This window comes from Alligator sinensis, unplaced genomic scaffold (assembly GCF_000455745.1).
Source record: "Alligator sinensis unplaced genomic scaffold, ASM45574v1 scaffold2012_1, whole genome shotgun sequence".
Classification (NCBI taxonomy): domain Eukaryota; kingdom Metazoa; phylum Chordata; order Crocodylia; family Alligatoridae; genus Alligator; species Alligator sinensis.
In genome coordinates, this window is record NW_005843572.1 from 4,018 (window position 1) to 21,914 (window position 17,897).

At 57.0% G+C, this 17,897-nt stretch overlaps 1 protein-coding gene across 1 annotated transcript in view; it reads left to right on the forward strand.

Moving 5' to 3' along the window:
* The window catches only part of LOC102369276 (C-type lectin domain family 1 member A-like), a gene marked incomplete at its 5' end in the record, with an annotated part of 12,997 nt that extends 2,458 nt beyond the window's left edge, over positions 1 to 10,539 (forward strand). Inside the window, 7 exons of the mRNA XM_014527498.2 lie at positions 5,057 to 5,234; positions 5,307 to 5,405; positions 6,333 to 6,422; positions 6,576 to 6,746; positions 7,201 to 7,349; positions 7,766 to 7,875; positions 8,132 to 10,539. Coding sequence (XP_014382984.2) covers positions 5,057 to 5,234; positions 5,307 to 5,405; positions 6,333 to 6,422; positions 6,576 to 6,746; positions 7,201 to 7,349; positions 7,766 to 7,875; positions 8,132 to 8,282 — 948 coding nt within the window. The remainder of the gene's footprint in view (positions 1 to 5,056; positions 5,235 to 5,306; positions 5,406 to 6,332; positions 6,423 to 6,575; positions 6,747 to 7,200; positions 7,350 to 7,765; positions 7,876 to 8,131) is intronic.
* Positions 10,540 to 17,897: the final 7,358 nt, after the last annotated feature.

Sequence of the window (17,897 nt, forward strand, 5' to 3'; positions counted from 1 at the left end):
CCCTGAACAAGCTGAAGCCCTATTTGTGGGGACAACAGTTCACCATCCTGTCGGACGATGCCCCACTGCAGTGGTTGCAGACCATGCAGAACACCAATGCCAAACTGCAGCGATGGGCCTGGCAGCTGCAGGAATTTAATTTTACTGTCTAGCACATCAATGGAAGCCAGAATGTGATAGCAGATGCCTTGTCACAGAAGGCCTCTGGGTAGTGGGTCCTCGGGACTCGGGTCTAGTGAGGGGATCACTAGTGTAAGACTGCAATCAGGTTTTATGGTTTCTGTCTGTTATTGTCATAACTCGTGTCATGTTCCAGGTTTTTTGTTTTTTTTTTTCTTCTTCTGGCATCCCGTGGGATCTCCCTGACCCGACACGCCCAAACCCACGGCCCTGAGAGGCCCCGTGTCCAAGCTTATAAAGGAGGGGGGGGGAAGTGTGGCAGGAATGCCACCGTCTGTGTCCCTCTCCAGAGACCTGTCTCTGCCAGCCCGAGAGGCTGGTGTTGAATCCCCCAGGGCAGGGATCTCCCTCCCTGTCTGCATAACAAAAGCCTGCGGCCTGGGAGAAGGATACTCTGGTCACCTGGGCAGGGAGAAAAGCCCGGCCCTGTGCACGGGCCTACATAGCCAGGGATGCTTGGTAGATTGGTTGGCTTGTGGCCAGTATTGGCAGCTTCGATTGGACCGGGCTGCAAAATCAGAGAGGGGATAAAAAGGCCCGGGCCAGGAAGAAGGCAGCCATTAGCCATGCGGTCATCCAGGTGAATCTGAAACTGGCTTTCTCCTCATCACCGCATGTTCCAAGAGTGCCCTGCCTCCAGAGGAAACAACAACCACCTCTGGACGATGCGTGTGAGTAACCTACTAGAGATCAGGTGAGATATTTAGCTTCAGTAACTCAGATGCGTGTTTAAACGGCTACCTCAGCCACCCTGGTTTGCTCTATGGGATTCCTCTGATATTTCTATGATATTGCTCTACCTTTTACCCTGTTTCCGCCCTACCCCCTGTAATCAATAAAGTTCTCCTTTGTGACCGGTGTGGAAGACTGATTGAGGGGTGGGTCTAAATTATGCCTAGGAGGCCCCTTAGGTATGCGGACTAAGGGAGACTTTCCTAATAAGCCCCTGACTTGGGGAAGTGCCCCAAGCACTTGTATTGGGTCTAGGACCCATTGGACGATCAGGCCTGTGTTCTCCAAGGTGCGCAGAGCCAGAAGTGAGTCCAGAGCCTTGGATGGTGGCAGCGGGACCCCCAGGCTAGCGGGGGTGCTCCAGGGAAGGGGTCGGCCGGACGGGAGGCACCCCAGGGAGGCACTCGGGGCCTGGAAGGTGGTCGGGAACAGGGAGGTGGGCAGTTTAATGCAGGAGCGCCCCCTACTGGCCCACCACAGTCCTACGCCAGGCCCAGCAACCAACGAGTTAATTGGTGCCCCGCCACCAGGATGGGTGAGAGTATAACATGTGCTGACCTGCAGTTCTCCGAAGCCCCCATGGGATGGAGAATGACTCCCGAGGTGCAGGGGCAGGTAGCAGATAGCATCCCTTCACCACACAATTCTGCTCCAGCTCCACACCCTGACCAGTCCTTGTTTCTGCAGCACTACCAGCCCTGGACAAGGCCGGCAACACCTATAAGAACCTCCATCTGGACCCAGTGGGTGAGGGGTCCAGTGTGATGGCCAGAACCAGAGGGATTAATAAGCAATGAATATGTGCTTCTTGGAGGCAGCACCGGGACTTGTCCATATTGAAATGCATCCTGTTTTTGTTAGCCCACCCCTGCAACCTATCCAGGTCTTTCTTCAGTCTTTCCCTCCCTACTAGCATGCCCACCTCACCCCTAATTTTCGTATCATCAGCAAATTTGAACAGGTTGCTTTTCACCCCGTCGTCCAAATTGCTGATAAAGAAATTGAACAGTGCGGGCCCAAGGACCGAGCCCTGGGGGACTCCGCTGCCCACTTCCCCCCAGGTCGAATATGACCCATCCACCACCACCCTCTGAGTATGACTCTTCAGCCAATGAGCAATCCACCTGTCTGTGTAGGCGTAGATGCCACAGTCGCCTATTTTTTTAATGAGGATGGGGTGGGAGACAGTGTCAAAGGCCTTGCTGAAGTCCAGAAAGATTACATCCACGGCGACACTGCACCCAATGCTTTTGTGACCTGATCGTAAAAGGCAACCAGGTTGGTCTGACATGACCTGCCCCTAATGAAACTGTGCTGGTTGCCCTTGAGCATCATCCCTGATGCCGGCCCATCACAGATGTGCTGCTTGATGATCTTTTCAAAGATTGAGGTAAGACTGACGGGCCTATCGTTGCCCGTGGCTCTGCTTGCTGTGCTCAGGCTGCAAGGCAGAGTGTGTTTGGCTGTCCCAGGCTCTGGGGCTTTTCTGGGCACCATGTACAACAGGAAGGAGTGTTCCCCCCTCTGCAGTTGCTGCAGGCATCAAGGTTTCCTTTGCCGCCCTCAGGGGCACTGGGTGCCAGCTGCAGAAGGGTGCTGGGCTCTGTGGGTGTGAGCACAGGCAATGTCATTCAGACACATTCACACACCTGTACATAGACAGCAGCTTCCTGTGGCCAATGCTGCCACCTTCTCTGCAGCCCAGGCTGGAACTGGGGCTGTGCCCATGCTCCTGCTGGGATGAGCTCCACAGGGTACTGGGTAGAGGGTGTTAGCGTAGTGCTCAGTCTCAGCCCAGGGCTGCAGTGGGGGCAGGAAACATTGTTGGCAAAGACCTGGTACCATCATCACGTGTGCATGCTGGAGAAAGAGCTCAGGGAGTAGGGCAGGGTCTCAGACTACTTGGGCATGGGTGACCAAAGAAAGGAGAGGACTACATACACATTTCCAAGCACAACCTGTAATTGGCAAGAGATCGGACTAGGCTGAATGCACGAGAAGCGTGCTCTACATGGTGGGCATGCTATACTTGGGGGGCATGCTATACGTGACTACGGTCAAGGCACCCAAGGGATAGGAAGAGGTGTAGCTTCGCTTATGAAAGCCCAGGCAGAGATGAAGCCTGTGGGATCTCCACTCCAACACCTAAGATGAATTGTGGATCCCCCAGAACTGGGAAGGCGGTGATAATTAGATATCAGAATACTTAGCTGTAAGGAGATGCTCTGTCCTTTGGATTATGTGAAGGTTTTCTGTTGCCTTTTTGGTTTATTATATTGCATTATAAAGTAGAGAAGGGTGTGTCTGTCAGAGGTGTGTCTTGCTGGGCTGTGTCTTATCTTAGGTGAAGTTTTCTGTTGTTCTTTGTTGTATGCTTGAAGTTGAGAATTGTTGGGCTCAATAAACACTCCCTCCAGAGAACAGACTATTCTTGTTCAAGCATCGATGCATTCAGTGCCACTGCCAAAAGTCTAATATTAAACCTGGTATCACCAGTAGCCGTAGCCGAGGCCAGAAGAGGCCAAGGTCAGAAGGTGAAGCCAGAGACGAGCAGAGCGGAGGGTAACCAGGATCAGAAGCCAGAACTCAGAGCTGAGCTAAAACTGGATTCACGTGGAGATGCTGAGGTCTCCCCAGAGCTGGAGCCACAAGTCACAACACATCAGCATGGAGATGCACGGACAGTTGGGACATGACCTTGGAGGGGAGAAGGGTTCGTAAGCTGGAACTGGGTCTGAGAGTTGGAGCAGGCTGGACCTGCTGCCTCTGGGGCCAGGCTGCCCTGATGGCCTCCCTCAGCCCAGCTGGGCCCAAGCGGGAGGCAGTGGTGGGGCGTGTGCTTGTTCCTGGGTGACTCGCCCTGATGGCTCTGGTGAGACCAGCTGGGCCCAGGGTTGTGGCCCAGGTGGGACCAGCAGGGTGAGCCCCCTTAGCCAGAGGGTGTGAGCCAGGTGTCTTTGCATCTGGTTGTAGCTGTGCGCAGTGCATGCATCTCCAAGCTGTGTGAAAAGGTCATGCGGGACCTGGCCAAAGCCTGGCTGCAGCCAAGACACATGATGCCACAACAGCCTTTCGTCCCCCAGCAGTTCCCCAGGCCATGGAAGAGATTGAGCTTGTTGCACACGATTTTTTTCGCGTGAACTCACATGGCTGCTTGTGCTCAGCCTTTCCTCTTCCACACACTTGCACAGGCCCTTCCTGAGTCTCTGCTCCAGTGACTTCCCAGGGACAGAGATGACGGGAACCGGGATGTAGCGCCCTGGGTCCTGTTTGTCCTTTCCAGTGAGACGCACTGCACTGGCTCTTCTCCAGGCCCTTACACCTCACCCGTCTCCCACAACCAGGTCAATATTGTTCCCACGTGTCAGTTCCTCCAGTCCCGTTGGGGGAAGCCCCTGAGGCACTGTGGAACTGGGTGCATTCAGACCCATGCGACTGCCTAGGAAAGGGCTTGGGATGAGCTCTGGGGTGGACAACCCATCTAGCTAGGAGAGCGGGGAGAGCAGCTGTGAGTGCCTTCCTCCAGGCTGGAGAAGAAGCAGTGTCAGGGTCAGCTCAGCACCTGGTAAGGCTGAGAGCAGATAAGCAGCAGGCTTTGGGGGAACTCGTTCCCTTCCTGTGCCGGGAAACCTCATTCATTTTTTCTACCATTGCAGCAACAGCGATGCTCCAGCCCTGCCGCAGGAACTGTGATGGTCTCTAGTGTATTCATGCACAGACCCGTGCCCTGCATACAGAACAGTGTAGATAGTGGAGGGGTCTGTGTGGGGGAGGCACCTATGGGTGGACGGGTCTCTGTGTCCAGTCACCAGTGAGCATTGATGGGGCAGATCCTACATTTGGAAGGGTGCTTTTCCCTCCGTATTGTTTAGTAATGGGCCCCAGAGAACAACACACGGCCCAGGAGACCCTGTCATTGTAGCTCATGCCCTGGTGACCCAGGTTATTTCTGGGCCTGGGGCAGTCAGGGGCTGCTGGGCCAGGTCTGGGCTTACTCCACATGGCCTCTCAGATGCTCTTTCCCCGCAAGACCTCCTCTGCCAGGGGCCCTTCCTAGGGAGGGCAGGGCTGTGGCTGCTGGGCCCAATGGCAGGGCCATGGTTCCACATCCGGCCCTGCTTGGCCACCCCCACCTGTGGTCGAGGCCACTTCTGCTTCTGGCTCATTCGTCCCTCCTGCTGGGACGTGCTGCACTTGTGCTAGCAGCTGCAGAGCCACCGTGGGAAGCACTGCCGGGATGGGCGAGAGCGTCACATATGCTGAGCTGCGGTTCTCCAAGGCCCCCTCGGGACGAAGTGTGACCCCCCAGGCACAAGGGGAAGGTAGGAGCGAGCACCCCTCTGCCATCCAGCCCTGCCCCTGCCCAACCCCCTGACCAGCCCCTGTGTCTGCAGCCCTACAAGCACCAGGAAAGGCCGATGACACCCACGAGACCTTCCAGCTGGGCCCAGTGGGTGAGGCACCATCAGGACATGGGGCCCAGCAGCATAGAGGTGAGTGTGAGGGAATCCCCTGCTCTGCCCACGGCTCCCCGGCAGGGATGTGGAGAGCTTCCAGAGGTGCACAGCTGGCTTGGGTGTGAAACAGGACTGCAGGGGGCTAAGGTGACAAGAGTTGACAGGTGATGGAGGGACTGTCCTGCCCCAGGGCTAAAGGGTGGCTCTGGTTGCTGTGCCCAGGCTGCAGGGCAGATGGCAGTGCGTGGCTGCCCCAGGCTCCTGGGCTTTGCTGGAGGTCACATGGGCCGGGAAGGAGTTTTCCCCCTGACCAGTTTCTGCTGGCATCAGGGTTTCCTTTGCAGCCCTTGGAGATGCTGAGTGCTGGGTGCAGAGAGGTGCTGGGCGGTGGGTGTGAGTGCAGGCACAGCTGGACGCACACTGCACACTCACCCGTTCAGACACGCTCACACAGTCATTCATAGACAGCAGCTTCCTGTAGATTCATGGATTCATAGATGTTAGGGTCAGAAGGGACCTCAATAGATCATCGAGTCCGACCCCCTGCATAGGCAGGAAAGAGGGCTGGGGCTAGATTACCCCAGCATGACCCCAGCTAGATGGTTATCTAACCTCCCTCCTCTTGAAGACCCCAGGGTAGGGGAGAGCACCACCTCCCTTGGGAGCCCGTTCCAGACCTTGGCCACTCGAACTGTGAAGAAGTTCTTCCTTATGTCCAATCTAAATCTGCTCTCTGCTAGCTTGTGGCCATTATTTCTTGTAACCCCCGGGGTTACAAGAAATAACACCTCTGTGTCTGATGCTGCCACCTTCCCTGAAGCCCAGGCTGGGGCTGAGGATTGGGCTGTGCCATTGCTTCTGCTGGGATTGGAGGGACTCCAGGCCTCCTGCCCTCTCCCTGCTATGGGGCTTTGGGGGATGCAGGTGCCGTGGGCTGGTCCCAAGATGCTACATCTCCTGCAGAGCCCCGGTGGAGCATACATCCCCTGCCCCTGGTCCTGCTGGCAGCCTGCCTGGCCCTTCTGGCCACCACCATCACCCTGGGGGTATTCTGTGAGTAGGACCACATGGAGGTGGCAGGGACTCGGGCGGGCAGGGGAAATGGGCAGGTGTAGGGGCAGCATGGAAGACACTGGGACAGTGTTGCCCTGCGTCCGTGTCCATGTCTGTGCCCTGGTGCTGCTGCTGACAGCCCCTTACCCATAGACTGGCAGGTGGGCAATGAGCTGGAGCAGGCCCAGGCAGAGCTGATGAACCGCAGCCAGGCCGAGCTCCAGAATATTACGCGGGAGCTAGAACATGCACAGCAGCTGGCCCAGAAACTGCAGCAACAGCTGGACAGAGCCCAGGCCACTGTGCAGTCCTGCCAGCTCACAGGTAGCTCTTTGAGGGGCAGGGTGGTGGTGGATATGGCTCATGACCCCATGAGCAGGGCAGAGAATAGAGGGCAGTGCCCAGCCCCATGCACTAGCCTGGTGTGATGGAGGGGTCAAGCCCCCGTGTGTCGGGAGTATGGAGGAGGCAGCGGGGATAGGGGGGGCGGTCAGGCGCAGATCTGGGGAAGTACCAACTCAAGCCCTGCTGCAGTTGGGGCCAGCCCAGCCTACTGATGTGACGGGTGTGCTGGGCTGGAAGGTGCTGGGGGCATCGGGGAGGGAGGGAGCTCCCAGGATTGCACTGGGCCAGGATCAGAGTGGGGCCTGTCGTTCTCCTGCACCCAGGACCATCTCACCCACTGCAGAGCATAGCCTAGGCCCCCTTGGGAGGGAGGAGGACCTGAGAGCCAGGGCACAGACTGGGGGAAGAGGTGTGAGTGTCTACCTGTGCCCAGACTGCTGCCCGGAGACCTGGATGCTGCATGGTGGGAAGTGCCTGTTCCTCTCCAAGGAGGAGACGACCTGGGAGCAAAGCAAACAAGAGTGTGAAGTAAAATCCTCCCGGCTCCTCGTCCTCCAGGACTGGGACCACGGGACCATGCCGGTACAGCTGGGCCTGGAGGGGCAGAAGGAAAGTGTTGCCTGGCAGGAGCAGGATGGGAAGGGCAGGGAACAGGGAGGAGACACAGCGAGGGTCATGTCAGGGCTGGTGCTGGGGGAGCCAGTGACCCCATCGCGGGGAGGGGGAGAGGGGCTGGGCAGGGCCTGGCAGGTGGAGGCAGCGCCGAGGGGGCACCTGGGGCAACTGAAGGGAAGAAACAGGCTGGAGGGGAGGACGGATGTCTGGAAACCCCCAGCCAGCACGGAGGCCTCGGAGGCTGGAGCAGCTGACAGCCCTTCTCCTGCCCCTTCTCTGTCCTGAGGGCCGGCCCCAGCACCCGGGGCTCCTCTGCAAGTTCTTCCCGGGCATCAGGGTCTCCCTGCCCTGGGCATATTTCACGGCCATTGTCACCTCCCCAGAGCTTTCTTGCCCACACGGACACCCCGTACTGGATCGGACTCAGATTCATATGGGATTACAAGTCAGGCTCAAATCAGTGGCAGTGGGAGGACAGCACCCTGTACAACCCGTAAGTTGGCACCGAGCTCCTTGCCTAGAAACTCTGTGCACCCTCTTCCCGAGCACCAGCACTGGGGTGCGGGGAGCTCCCTGTCAGCCCACCGCAGCACGGGCTGTGACGGGCGCTCTGGCTGGGCCCTGGTACAAGGCCAGGCTGGCCGTGGGCTCCCAGCCGGGGAGGAGCGGGCGCTGAGGCTGCAGCCCTGTGGGGCAGGGCCCTGAGGGGGTGGGATGACCTGGGCTCCTGACAGCCTCTGTCATTGCAGGCCTGGGAGTAGGACAAGTGATGGTGTTTTTGGAACAATAAGAAGGGGCAGAATAGAGAGAAGAGACTGGCCCTATGAGAAACACCGCAGGGTCTGCGAGAGGCCGGCCGGCCGCCCCCAGGGATCCACAGGGACTGACCCCAGGGCATGAAGGCACGAGGGTCCCATGACTACAAGAGCAAGTGTCCACAGCATCGCAGCACCAGGGACTCATGTCCCCTTCCCCACTTGTCAGCTGGGTCCTGCACCCCCCACACACGAGGTGGGACTGGCTCTGGCTGCCCCCTCACCCTGCCTCTCCGCTTCAGCTCGTGGCTCCAGGGACCAGCTGCCCCCTGCACCAGCCTGATCCCCTCGCAGCGCCAAGGACTCAGCATCGCCTGCTCTGGGAAACGGTCCAGCAGACAGGGCCCAGCAAAGGCATTAGCGGATGTTCCCAGGACCCCGGATCAATGCCAGAGCTCGGCTGCCAGACCCTGCAGGCCTGATCCAGTCAGACACGGCAGCATCTCTGACCTGCCCCCAGCACACGTGGGGGTGGCGGGGGCTAAGGGTCCCCCTCCTTTCCCAGCAGTGAGTTCAGCAGAGCGGCGATGTGGTGCTGGCAGACGTCTGCTCACGGCCACCTGTCCAAGTGGGCTCCAGCTCTGTGGGTCTCAGCTCCTGCCCTCCTTCCTGTCTGCTCCAGAGGGCCTGGCCATTTTACTGGCCTCTGGTGTTTATAGGCCGGAAGCTGCGCTGGGCCCCATAGGCTGCATACATGATGCCCATGCATGGGCCCTGGCAGCAGGGCAGGAGGGGAACCTCCCACCCCACCAGGGCTTGCACCTGCCTCCCGCTGCCTTGTGCACCAGGCAAAAATGCACCAACCCCACCGTCCCCTGGCTGCAGCCCCCTCCCCACAGCAGCCCACACTGATGCAGGACCAGCAGGCAGAACCCCATTCCCTGATCCCAGTCACTGTCCTGCTCCCCTGTGCCCACCCAGGGCAGGAGGGGACCCTGGGGCCAGGTCGGGGGTCCCAGCAGCCCTGGGGTCACTTTCCTGGCGACTGTGGCGCCAGTTGCTGGGACAAGCATTGCCACTGGGGACCCATGCAGACCAAGGAGCCAGCCCTGCACTGGAGGCCCATGGGTGCCCACATCATGTCCCACAGAGCTTCATACTGGGGACCTCCTCATGCCCGGGGGCACAGGGGACGTGGGATGCAGCATGGTACAGGCAGGTGTATTGAACGCTGTAAATAAGCTGGGATATATATTGCTGCCATTCATGCCCCTCACGATCATCTTCATATTATTAAACTGCTGAGATTGCATTTACCAGTGCCATGTGCGGGGAAGTGAGCACTAGGGCAGTGTCATTTCTGGCCTTCCTATTGCACACAGGTCTGCCCCAATAGCTGCTCCATCACTGGGACCCCCACACCACTAATCCCCCTGCCCTGTGCCAGGGGCTGTACGCACTGCTCTCACTACCCTTGGGAGACCAGGCAGAGGAAGCAACATGCAGGCCACAGGCCCCTTGTCTGTGCACATCCGTCCTACAGCTGCAGGGGAAGGGGGACAAGTCACGTGAAACCAGCTCCTCCACAACACCCTCCCTGCTCCCAGCTCTAGCAACTGGCCAGATCCAGGGCCCTGGTGCTGGCTTCCAGCTGGTGAGAGGTGGGCTGCAGTGTCCCTAGGAAGTGGCACAGCTCAGTTGTTGTACCCAGTTCTTGGACTTGGGGGAGGCAGGTGGCGAGTGGTATGTGTGGGTGACATCACAGGGGCGAAGAAGTCAGCATGTGCCTCCACTGTGGGCTTGGGCATCATGGGGCTCCTTGGCGGGAAGTTGGCGTGGGGCAGTAAGGTCGAAGGACAGGGACGTGACCCACTTGCTGAGTGTATTCAACATCTTGGTCTTGCTGCCCTTGAAGTCCTGGCACTGGGAGAAACAATTGAGGTGGGGTGGCATCTCCCTGGTCCAGGCACATACTTTGGCCTCCGGGGGCTGCTGTGGGCTGGGGGAGCATGTTGGAAATGTGTCCGACGGGCTGCGGGACAGGTGCTGGTCTTCTCCAACTGAGGCATCTGAAGCTGCACTCGCCTTTTTGTGAGGTGCGTCGCGCTGCAGAATTGTCCCAATTTTCGCAACTCCCAGGTCCATGTCTACGGTGCTGCCATCCCACCAGGGACTCCCAGACTCTTCCTGCACTTTGGATCTCTCCTCCCTGGGAAGAAACTTGCACTGGTCTGCACTGCCCTGCCCTACACTGCCTCCTGCCCAGCTATCCAGCTGACAGGGTCTTTCCAGACTCTACTCCCCTCCACCAGCCTGGTGACAGTCCTGCCCCATTTCACATCCCCTGCAGCCTGGCTCCAGCAGCTCTGTGCCCACATCCAGGTCCTTAATAAACATTGTGCCCAGACTCAGACCCAGAACAGAGATCTTTGCGACTATGCTGGAAACTGCCTGCTATTCAGACACGGATCTGTTCATAATGACCTGTCTGCAACTGGGACAGGCATGGTACTGCCTAGTGGGAAGACGCTGTGGGTGCGGGTGCAGGTGCAGCCCAAGGGAGTTTCCAAGAGAATAGGAGGGCACCCAGAGGGGTTTGGCATCCAGCCTGGATCCAGGAGCTGTAGCCAAGGCCAGGACAAGCTGGGGCAGAAGCTGGAGACAGGGTTGAGGGGTGCTGGTTGGGAAGCGGGATCAGAAGCCAAATGACAGAGCAGGTCAAACTGGAGTCTGGGGATACTGAGGTCTCCTTAATGCTGGAACCAGGCATCTCAGCAGATCAGCACGGAGACATGCAGGTGGTCAGGTCAAGAACCTTCCCCTTGGTGTGGACCTGGGGTCCGTGACGGGGCCTGGGGCTGAGGCCTGGGGCAGGCTGGACCTGCTGCCTCTGGGGCAATCTGTTTGTCATAAACTGACTAGGCTGCTTGTGCTCATCTTTTCCTCCTCCACACACTTGCACAGGCCCTTCCTGAGCGCCTGCTCCAGTGACTTCCCAGGTGCAAAAGGGAAAGAAACCAGGCTGCCGCTCTCCAGGGTCCCCTGCTTGTCCTTTCCCCAGAGGGGCACAGTGCTGGCCCGTTTCTAGACCTCTGCACCCATCTGTGCCCCAAGACCTGGTCCTGATTGTTCCCAGGGGCCAGATACATCAGTCTCATGGGGAGAAGCTCCGGAGGCTCTGCAGAGCTGGATGCATTCAGACACATCCGGCTGCCTAGGAAAGGGCTTGGCATGAGCTGTGGGGCTGGACGACCCCTTTAGCTGGGAGTGAGGGGACAGGAGCGATGGTGCACAGGGTGCAGCACATAAGATGCAACAGCAGGAGAAGAAGCAGCAGCAGTTTCAGCACAGCAACCAATAAGGCAGAGAGCAGAAAAGCCGTAGTCTGTGGGGGATCTTGTGTTTTTCCTGTTCCAGGAAATCTCATGCATTTCTTCGACCATTGCGGTGAAGGTGATGCTCCAGCCCTCCTGCCGGAACTGTGATGGTCTCTAGTGCCTTTGTGCACAGACCTGTGCCCTGCATACAGAAGGGTGTCGATGGTGTAGGGGTCTGTGTGGGGGAGCTGCCCCATGCCCAGGCACCTGTGAGTGGTGATGAGTCAGATCCTGCACTTGGGAGGGTCCTTTTCCCTTGCCATAGTTCAGCAATGGACCCAGAGCCCAGACACAGCCCAGGAGACCCCGTCACTGCCGCCTGTCCCCTGATGACACAGGATATGCCTGGGCTTGGGGCACACAGGGGCTGCTGAGCTGGGCCTGGGCTTACTCTGCATGGCTTCCTGGATGCTCTTGGCCCCCCACAACTCCTCTACCAGCCCTTCGCCCTGCGGTCCTTCCTGTGGAGGGCTGAGCCTGTGGCTGCTGGCGCCACAGGGACATGGCCCCACGTCCAGCTGGCCTCCCCAACCTGTGGTCGAGGCTGTTGATTCCCCCATGCTGGGATACTCTGCCCTCGCCTCAGCAACCCAGGAGCCACCGTGTGAAACACTGCCAGGACGGGCGCGAGTGCCACATCCGCTGAGCTGCAGTTCTCCACTGACCCCCAGGATGAAGTGTGACATGCGTGCCACAAGAGAACTTCTCTTGGGTAGAGTGAGCCCTTCCAAAAGCTACAATATGATGACTTGCACCACTTCCCAACCTGATCCTGCCCCATCTCCAGCTGTGGTCTGACCAGTGCCGCGTAGAGAGGGAGAATCACTTCCCTAGACCTAGTTGTGAAACCTACGGATGCACGACAAGGTGTGATTGGCTCTGCCGACTTCTTCATCACCTTGATGACTCATGTTCATCCTGGAGTGAACAGTGACTCCAAGATCTCTTTGTGCCTCAGTGGAGCTGAGAAGGTCGCCCCCAGCCTGTAGGAATGATGGAAGTTCTTTCTCCCTAGGTGCAGCACCTTGCACTTGTCCTTATTGAATTGAATCCTGTTAGTCACTGCCTACGTCACCAACCCGTCTAGGTCAGCCTGCATCTGGTTCCTCCTCTCCAGGGTCTTTGCTTCACCCCATATTTTTTTGTCATCTGCAAATCTGTACAGGGTGCTTCCCATGCCCTCATCCAGATGACTGATGAAGATGTTGAACAGCACTGGCCCCGGAACTGAGCCCTGGGGGACTCCACTGCACACATCTTTCCAGGTTGACACCGATCCATCCATCACCACTCTCTGAGTGCAACCCTTGAGCCAGTTTGCTACCCAGTCTACCGTGTAATCATCCAAAGCAAATCCTCTCAATTTATTTGTAAGGATGGTATGGGATACCATGTCAGAGGCCTTCTTGAAGTCCAGAGAGATAACATCCACCTCGACTCCTGCATCTAAACATTTGGTGGCCTTGTTGTAAAAAGAAACTAGGTTAGTCAGGCAGGACCTGCCTGCTATAAACCCATGTTGGTTGCCCTTCCACATCACATTAGCCAGCGGGTTCCCACAAATGTGCTCCTTGATATTTTGTCTAGGATTTTACCAGGGATAGAGGTAAGGCTGACTGGTCTATAGTTTCCTGGGTCCTCCTTCCTCCCCTTCTTAATGATTGGGATGACATTAGCCCTCTTCCAATCCTCCAGAACCTGGCCTGAGCACCATGAGTGCGCATATATCCTTGCCAGTGGATCAGGTATAACCCCTGCTAATTCTTTTCATTACCCGTGGGTGCAGTCCTTCCGGCCCTGGGGATTTGAATACGTTCGGTCCCTCCAAGTGTCTTTTTACTGTGTCGGCACTGAACATTGGTCGGCTGATGTTTCCCTTGTTGGTGCCTGTGGTGCATAATGAGGGTTTGTCCAGGTTCCTATTTAAGAAGACAGAGGCAAAAAACTGATTGAAGAGCTCTGCCTTGCCCCTGCTATCCGTCACTGACTGTCCTCCCCATCCTGTATGGGTCCTATGCTACTCTGCACCCTCTTTTTGCTCCCAACATACTTAAAGAAGGATTTTTATTGTCCTTAATCCCTGGTGTTAGCCTGAGTTCTAGAGCTGCCTTGGCCTTCCTGACTGACACCCTGCAGGCACGGGCCAAAGAAGTGTACTCCTCTCTTGCTAGTTACCCCCCGCCTCCACTTCCTGCGTGCTTCTTTCTTTGCCCTTCAGGTATCCTGGATGACTCTGGTTAGCAAAAGGGATTTCTTGGCCCCTTTGCTCCCTTTTCTCTGCCACTAGGATTGTGTCACTTTGAGCCCAAAGGATGGTTTCCTTGAGGAATGACCACCCATCCTGGACCCCGAGAACATCTAGGCTCTTGGTTCCTTGTACCCAGCTAACAGGTTCCTTGATCCTATTAAAGTCAGCTTTTTTAAAGTTTAACACCTGTGTCCCGCTGGGTATAATGCTCGCCCGTCTCTGGATAGTGAATTTTATCATTTTGTGATCACTGTCCCCTATATTGCCTTGAATCTGCAAGTCCCCCACCAGGTCATCCCCTGTGGCCAACACCAAGTCGAGCAAGGTGTTACCCCCGGTCGGACTCCTTACCTCCTGTGTTAGGTGGAGGTCCTGGATACTGGTTAAGAACCTGCGTGAGTGGTTAGATCTAGCTGGCTGCTCCTCCCAGCATATCTCTGGGTAATTGAGGTCCCCCTTGACTACCATGTCTCTACACCACACAGCCTCTGAGAGCTGCCTGGAAAATTCCCCATCTACCTCATCCTGCTGGTGCGGAGGCCTGTAGTAGACCCCCACCTCCAGGTCCCTTTTCCTCATACCCCCTTGGATCCTAACCCACAGAGTCTCTGCTTGTCCTTCCTCTGATCCCAGTTTAATTAGAGAAGATGTATTCTGTTCTTTGCCATAGAGAGCAACACCCCCTCCTTTTTTCCCTCCTCTATCTCTCCTGTACAACCTATAGCCCTTTATTCCTACTACCCAGTCATGAGTAGAGTCCCACCAGGTTTATGTTAGACCCACTAGGTCAAAGTAATTACTTGCAAGCAAGAGTTCTACTTCCTCCTGCTTGTTTCCCATGCTCCTGGCATTTGTGCATATACACTTAATTCCCCTGCTGGCTGCCCCTGGAACCCCCTTATACTGCTGTTTAATAGGTTCTTTGATACTTACCTGGGCTGATCTTGTGGGTATCCCATGGTTCAGTGTTCCGGGGATCCCTCTGTTCTTGTCCTCCCCTTCCCCCGATGAACATAGTTTAAAGCCCGCCGGAGGAGATCAGCCAACCTGAAAGAGAACAAATGCTTACCTTGGGGTGAGAGATGAAGCCCATCCCACCCTAGCATGTCTCTTGTTTGGAAGTATGGGTCGTGGTCCAGAAAGTTGAAGCCTGCCTTGTAACACCAGCTCCAAAGCCACGAGTTTCATAGATTCATATATTCATTCATAGATTCATAGATTGTAGAGTCAGAAGGGACCACAATGGATCATCGTGTCCGATCACCAGCCCTTGTCAGAAAAGAGGACCGAGGTCAGATGACCCCAGCCAGGTGACTATCTAGCGTGATCCCAGTCAACGGCCTTCTCCCATGTGCCCACCCAGGGCAGGAGGGGACCCTGGGGCTTGGTTGGGGGGTCCCAGCAGCCCTGGGGGCACTTTCCCTGTGACTATGGTGCCTGTTGCTGGGACGAGCATTGCCACTGGGGACCCGTGCACACCAAGGAGCCAGCCCTGCACTGCAGGCCCATGGGTGCCCCCATCCTGTCCCACAGAACTTTATACTGGGGACCTCCTCATGCCTGGGGGCACAGGGGACATGGGACGCAGCATGGTACAGGCAGGTGTATTGAACGCTGTAAATAAGCTGGGATATATATACTGCAGCCATTCATGCCACTCATGGTCGTCTTCATATTAAACCACTGAGATTACATTTACCAGTGCTGTGTGTGTGGGGACGTGAGCACTAGGGCCGTGTCATGTCTGGCCTCTCTATTGCACACAGGTCTGCCCCAATAGCTGCTCCATCCCTGGGACCCCCACACCACTAATCCCCCTGCCCTGTGCCAGGGGCTGTATGCACTGCTCTCACTACCCTTGGGAGACCAGGCAGAGGAGGCAAAATGCAGGCCATGGGCCCCTTGTCTGTGCACATCCGTCCTACAGCCTCAGGGGAAGTGGGGCAAGTCAGCTGAACCCAACTCCTCCACAACATCCTCCCTGCTCCCAGCTTTAGCACCTGGCCAGGTCCAGGGCCCTGGTGCTGGCTTCCTAGCTGGTGAAAGGTGGGCCACAGGGTCCCGGTAAAGGGCACAGCTCAGATGTTGTACCAAGTACTTGGAGGGCACCTCGGGGGAGGCAGGCGGCGAGTGGCACTGGCGGTTGACATCACAGGAACCAAGGAGTAAACATGCACCTCCACTGTGGGCTTGGGCATCGCGGGGCTGCTTGTCAGGAAGGTGGTGCAGGGCAGCAGGCGGAAGGACAGCAACATAACCAACTTGTTGAGTGTATCCAACATCTTGGTCTTGCCGTTGTTGTAGTCCTGGTGCTGAGAGAAGGGATTGAGGTGGGGTGGAATTTCCCTGGTCCAGGCACCTCCTTTGGGCTCCAGTGGCTGCTGCGGGCCAGGGGAGCGTTGCGGAAATGTGTCCGACTGGCTGCAGGAGAGGTGCTGGCTGCTCCGATTGATGCAGCTGAAGCCACACACACCTTTTTGTGAGGTGTGTCATGCTGCAGACTTGTCCCAACTTCAGCAGCTACCAGGACTCCCAGGTCCATGTCTATAGTGCTGCCATCCCGCCGGGGTCTTCCAGAATCCCTTCACTTTGGATTGCTCCTCCCTGGGGCAGCGCCTTGCACTGGTCTGCACTGCACTGCACTGCACTGCACTGCCTCCCGCCCGGCTGTCCAGGCTGTCGGGGTCTTTCCGGACTCTGCTCCCCTCCACCAGCCTGGTGACAGTCCTGCCCCATTTCACATCCCCTGCAGCCTGGCCCCAGCAGCTCTGTGCCCACCTCCAGGTCCTTAATAAAGACGGTGCGCAGCCAGACCCAGAACAGAGCCCTGTGGGACTCCACTGGAAATGCCTGCTATTCGGACATGAATCTGTTCATAATGACCTGTCTGGAACTGGGACAGGCACAGTACTGCCTAGTGGCAAGACCCTGAGAGCACATGTGAAGCCCAGGAGCCTTTCCCAAGAGAGCAGGAGGGTGTCCAGAGGGGTTTGGCATCTGACCTGGATCCAGGAGCTGTATTGAAGGCCAGGACAAGCTGGGGCAGAAGCTGGAGCATCAGTTCAGCAATGAATCTGGCTGAGAGCAGATGAACTGCAGGCTGTGGGGGATCTCACACCTTTTCTGCTTCTGCTCCTAAGTGATGCCTTGCTGCAGAAACTGTGAAGGTCTCTAGTGACTGTGTGCAAATATTTGTGCCCCGGGTAAGGGAGGGCATGGATGGTGAAGAGAGTCTGTCTGGCGGGCCTGAGACATGTTCAGAAAGTGTGATGAGTGATGGGGTAAGGTCCTGCCTTTGGGAAGGTCCTTTCTCCTTCCCCTCTTCTGCAAAGGGTGCACGGCCCAGACATGGCTCAGAGGGGACCCCGCCATTGCAGCCTATGCCCTCCTGACCTGGGCCCAGCTCAGCCCAGGCCAGGAGGGAATCCTGACGGTATCCCACCCCAGACTGGTGAACAAGTTAAGAGGCTGTGACTTGGATGACTACACAGTCCGGTGGGTGGCGAATTGGCTGGAGGGCCGCACCCAGAGAGTCGTGGTGGATGGGTCGGCTTCGACCTGGAAGGGTGTGGGCAGTGGGGTCCCGCAGGGCTCAGTCCTTGGACCGATACTCTTTAATGTCTTCATCAGCGACTTGGACGAGGGAGTGAAATGTACTCTGTCCAAGTTTGCGGATGACACAAAGCTGTGGGGAGAAGGGGACATGCCTGAGGGCAGGGAACAGCTGCAAGCAGACCTGGACAGGTTGGACAAGTGGGCAGAAAACAACAGAACGCAGTTCAACAAGGAGAAATGCAAAGTGCTGCACCTAGGGAGGAAAAATGTCCAGCACACCTACAGCCTAGGGAATGACCTGCTGGGTGGCACGGAAGTGGAGAGGGATCTGGGAGTCCTAGTGGACTCCAAGATGAACATGAGTCGGCAGTGTGACGAAGCCATCAGAAAAGCCAATGGCACTTTATCGTGCATCAGCAGATGCATGACGAATAGGTCCAAGGAGGTGATACTTCCCCTCTATCGGGCGCTGGTCAGACCGCAGTTGGAGTACTGCGTGCAATTCTGGGCGCTGAACTTCAAGAGGGATGTGGATAACCTGGAGAGGGTCCAGAGAAGGGCCACTCATATGGCTAAGGGC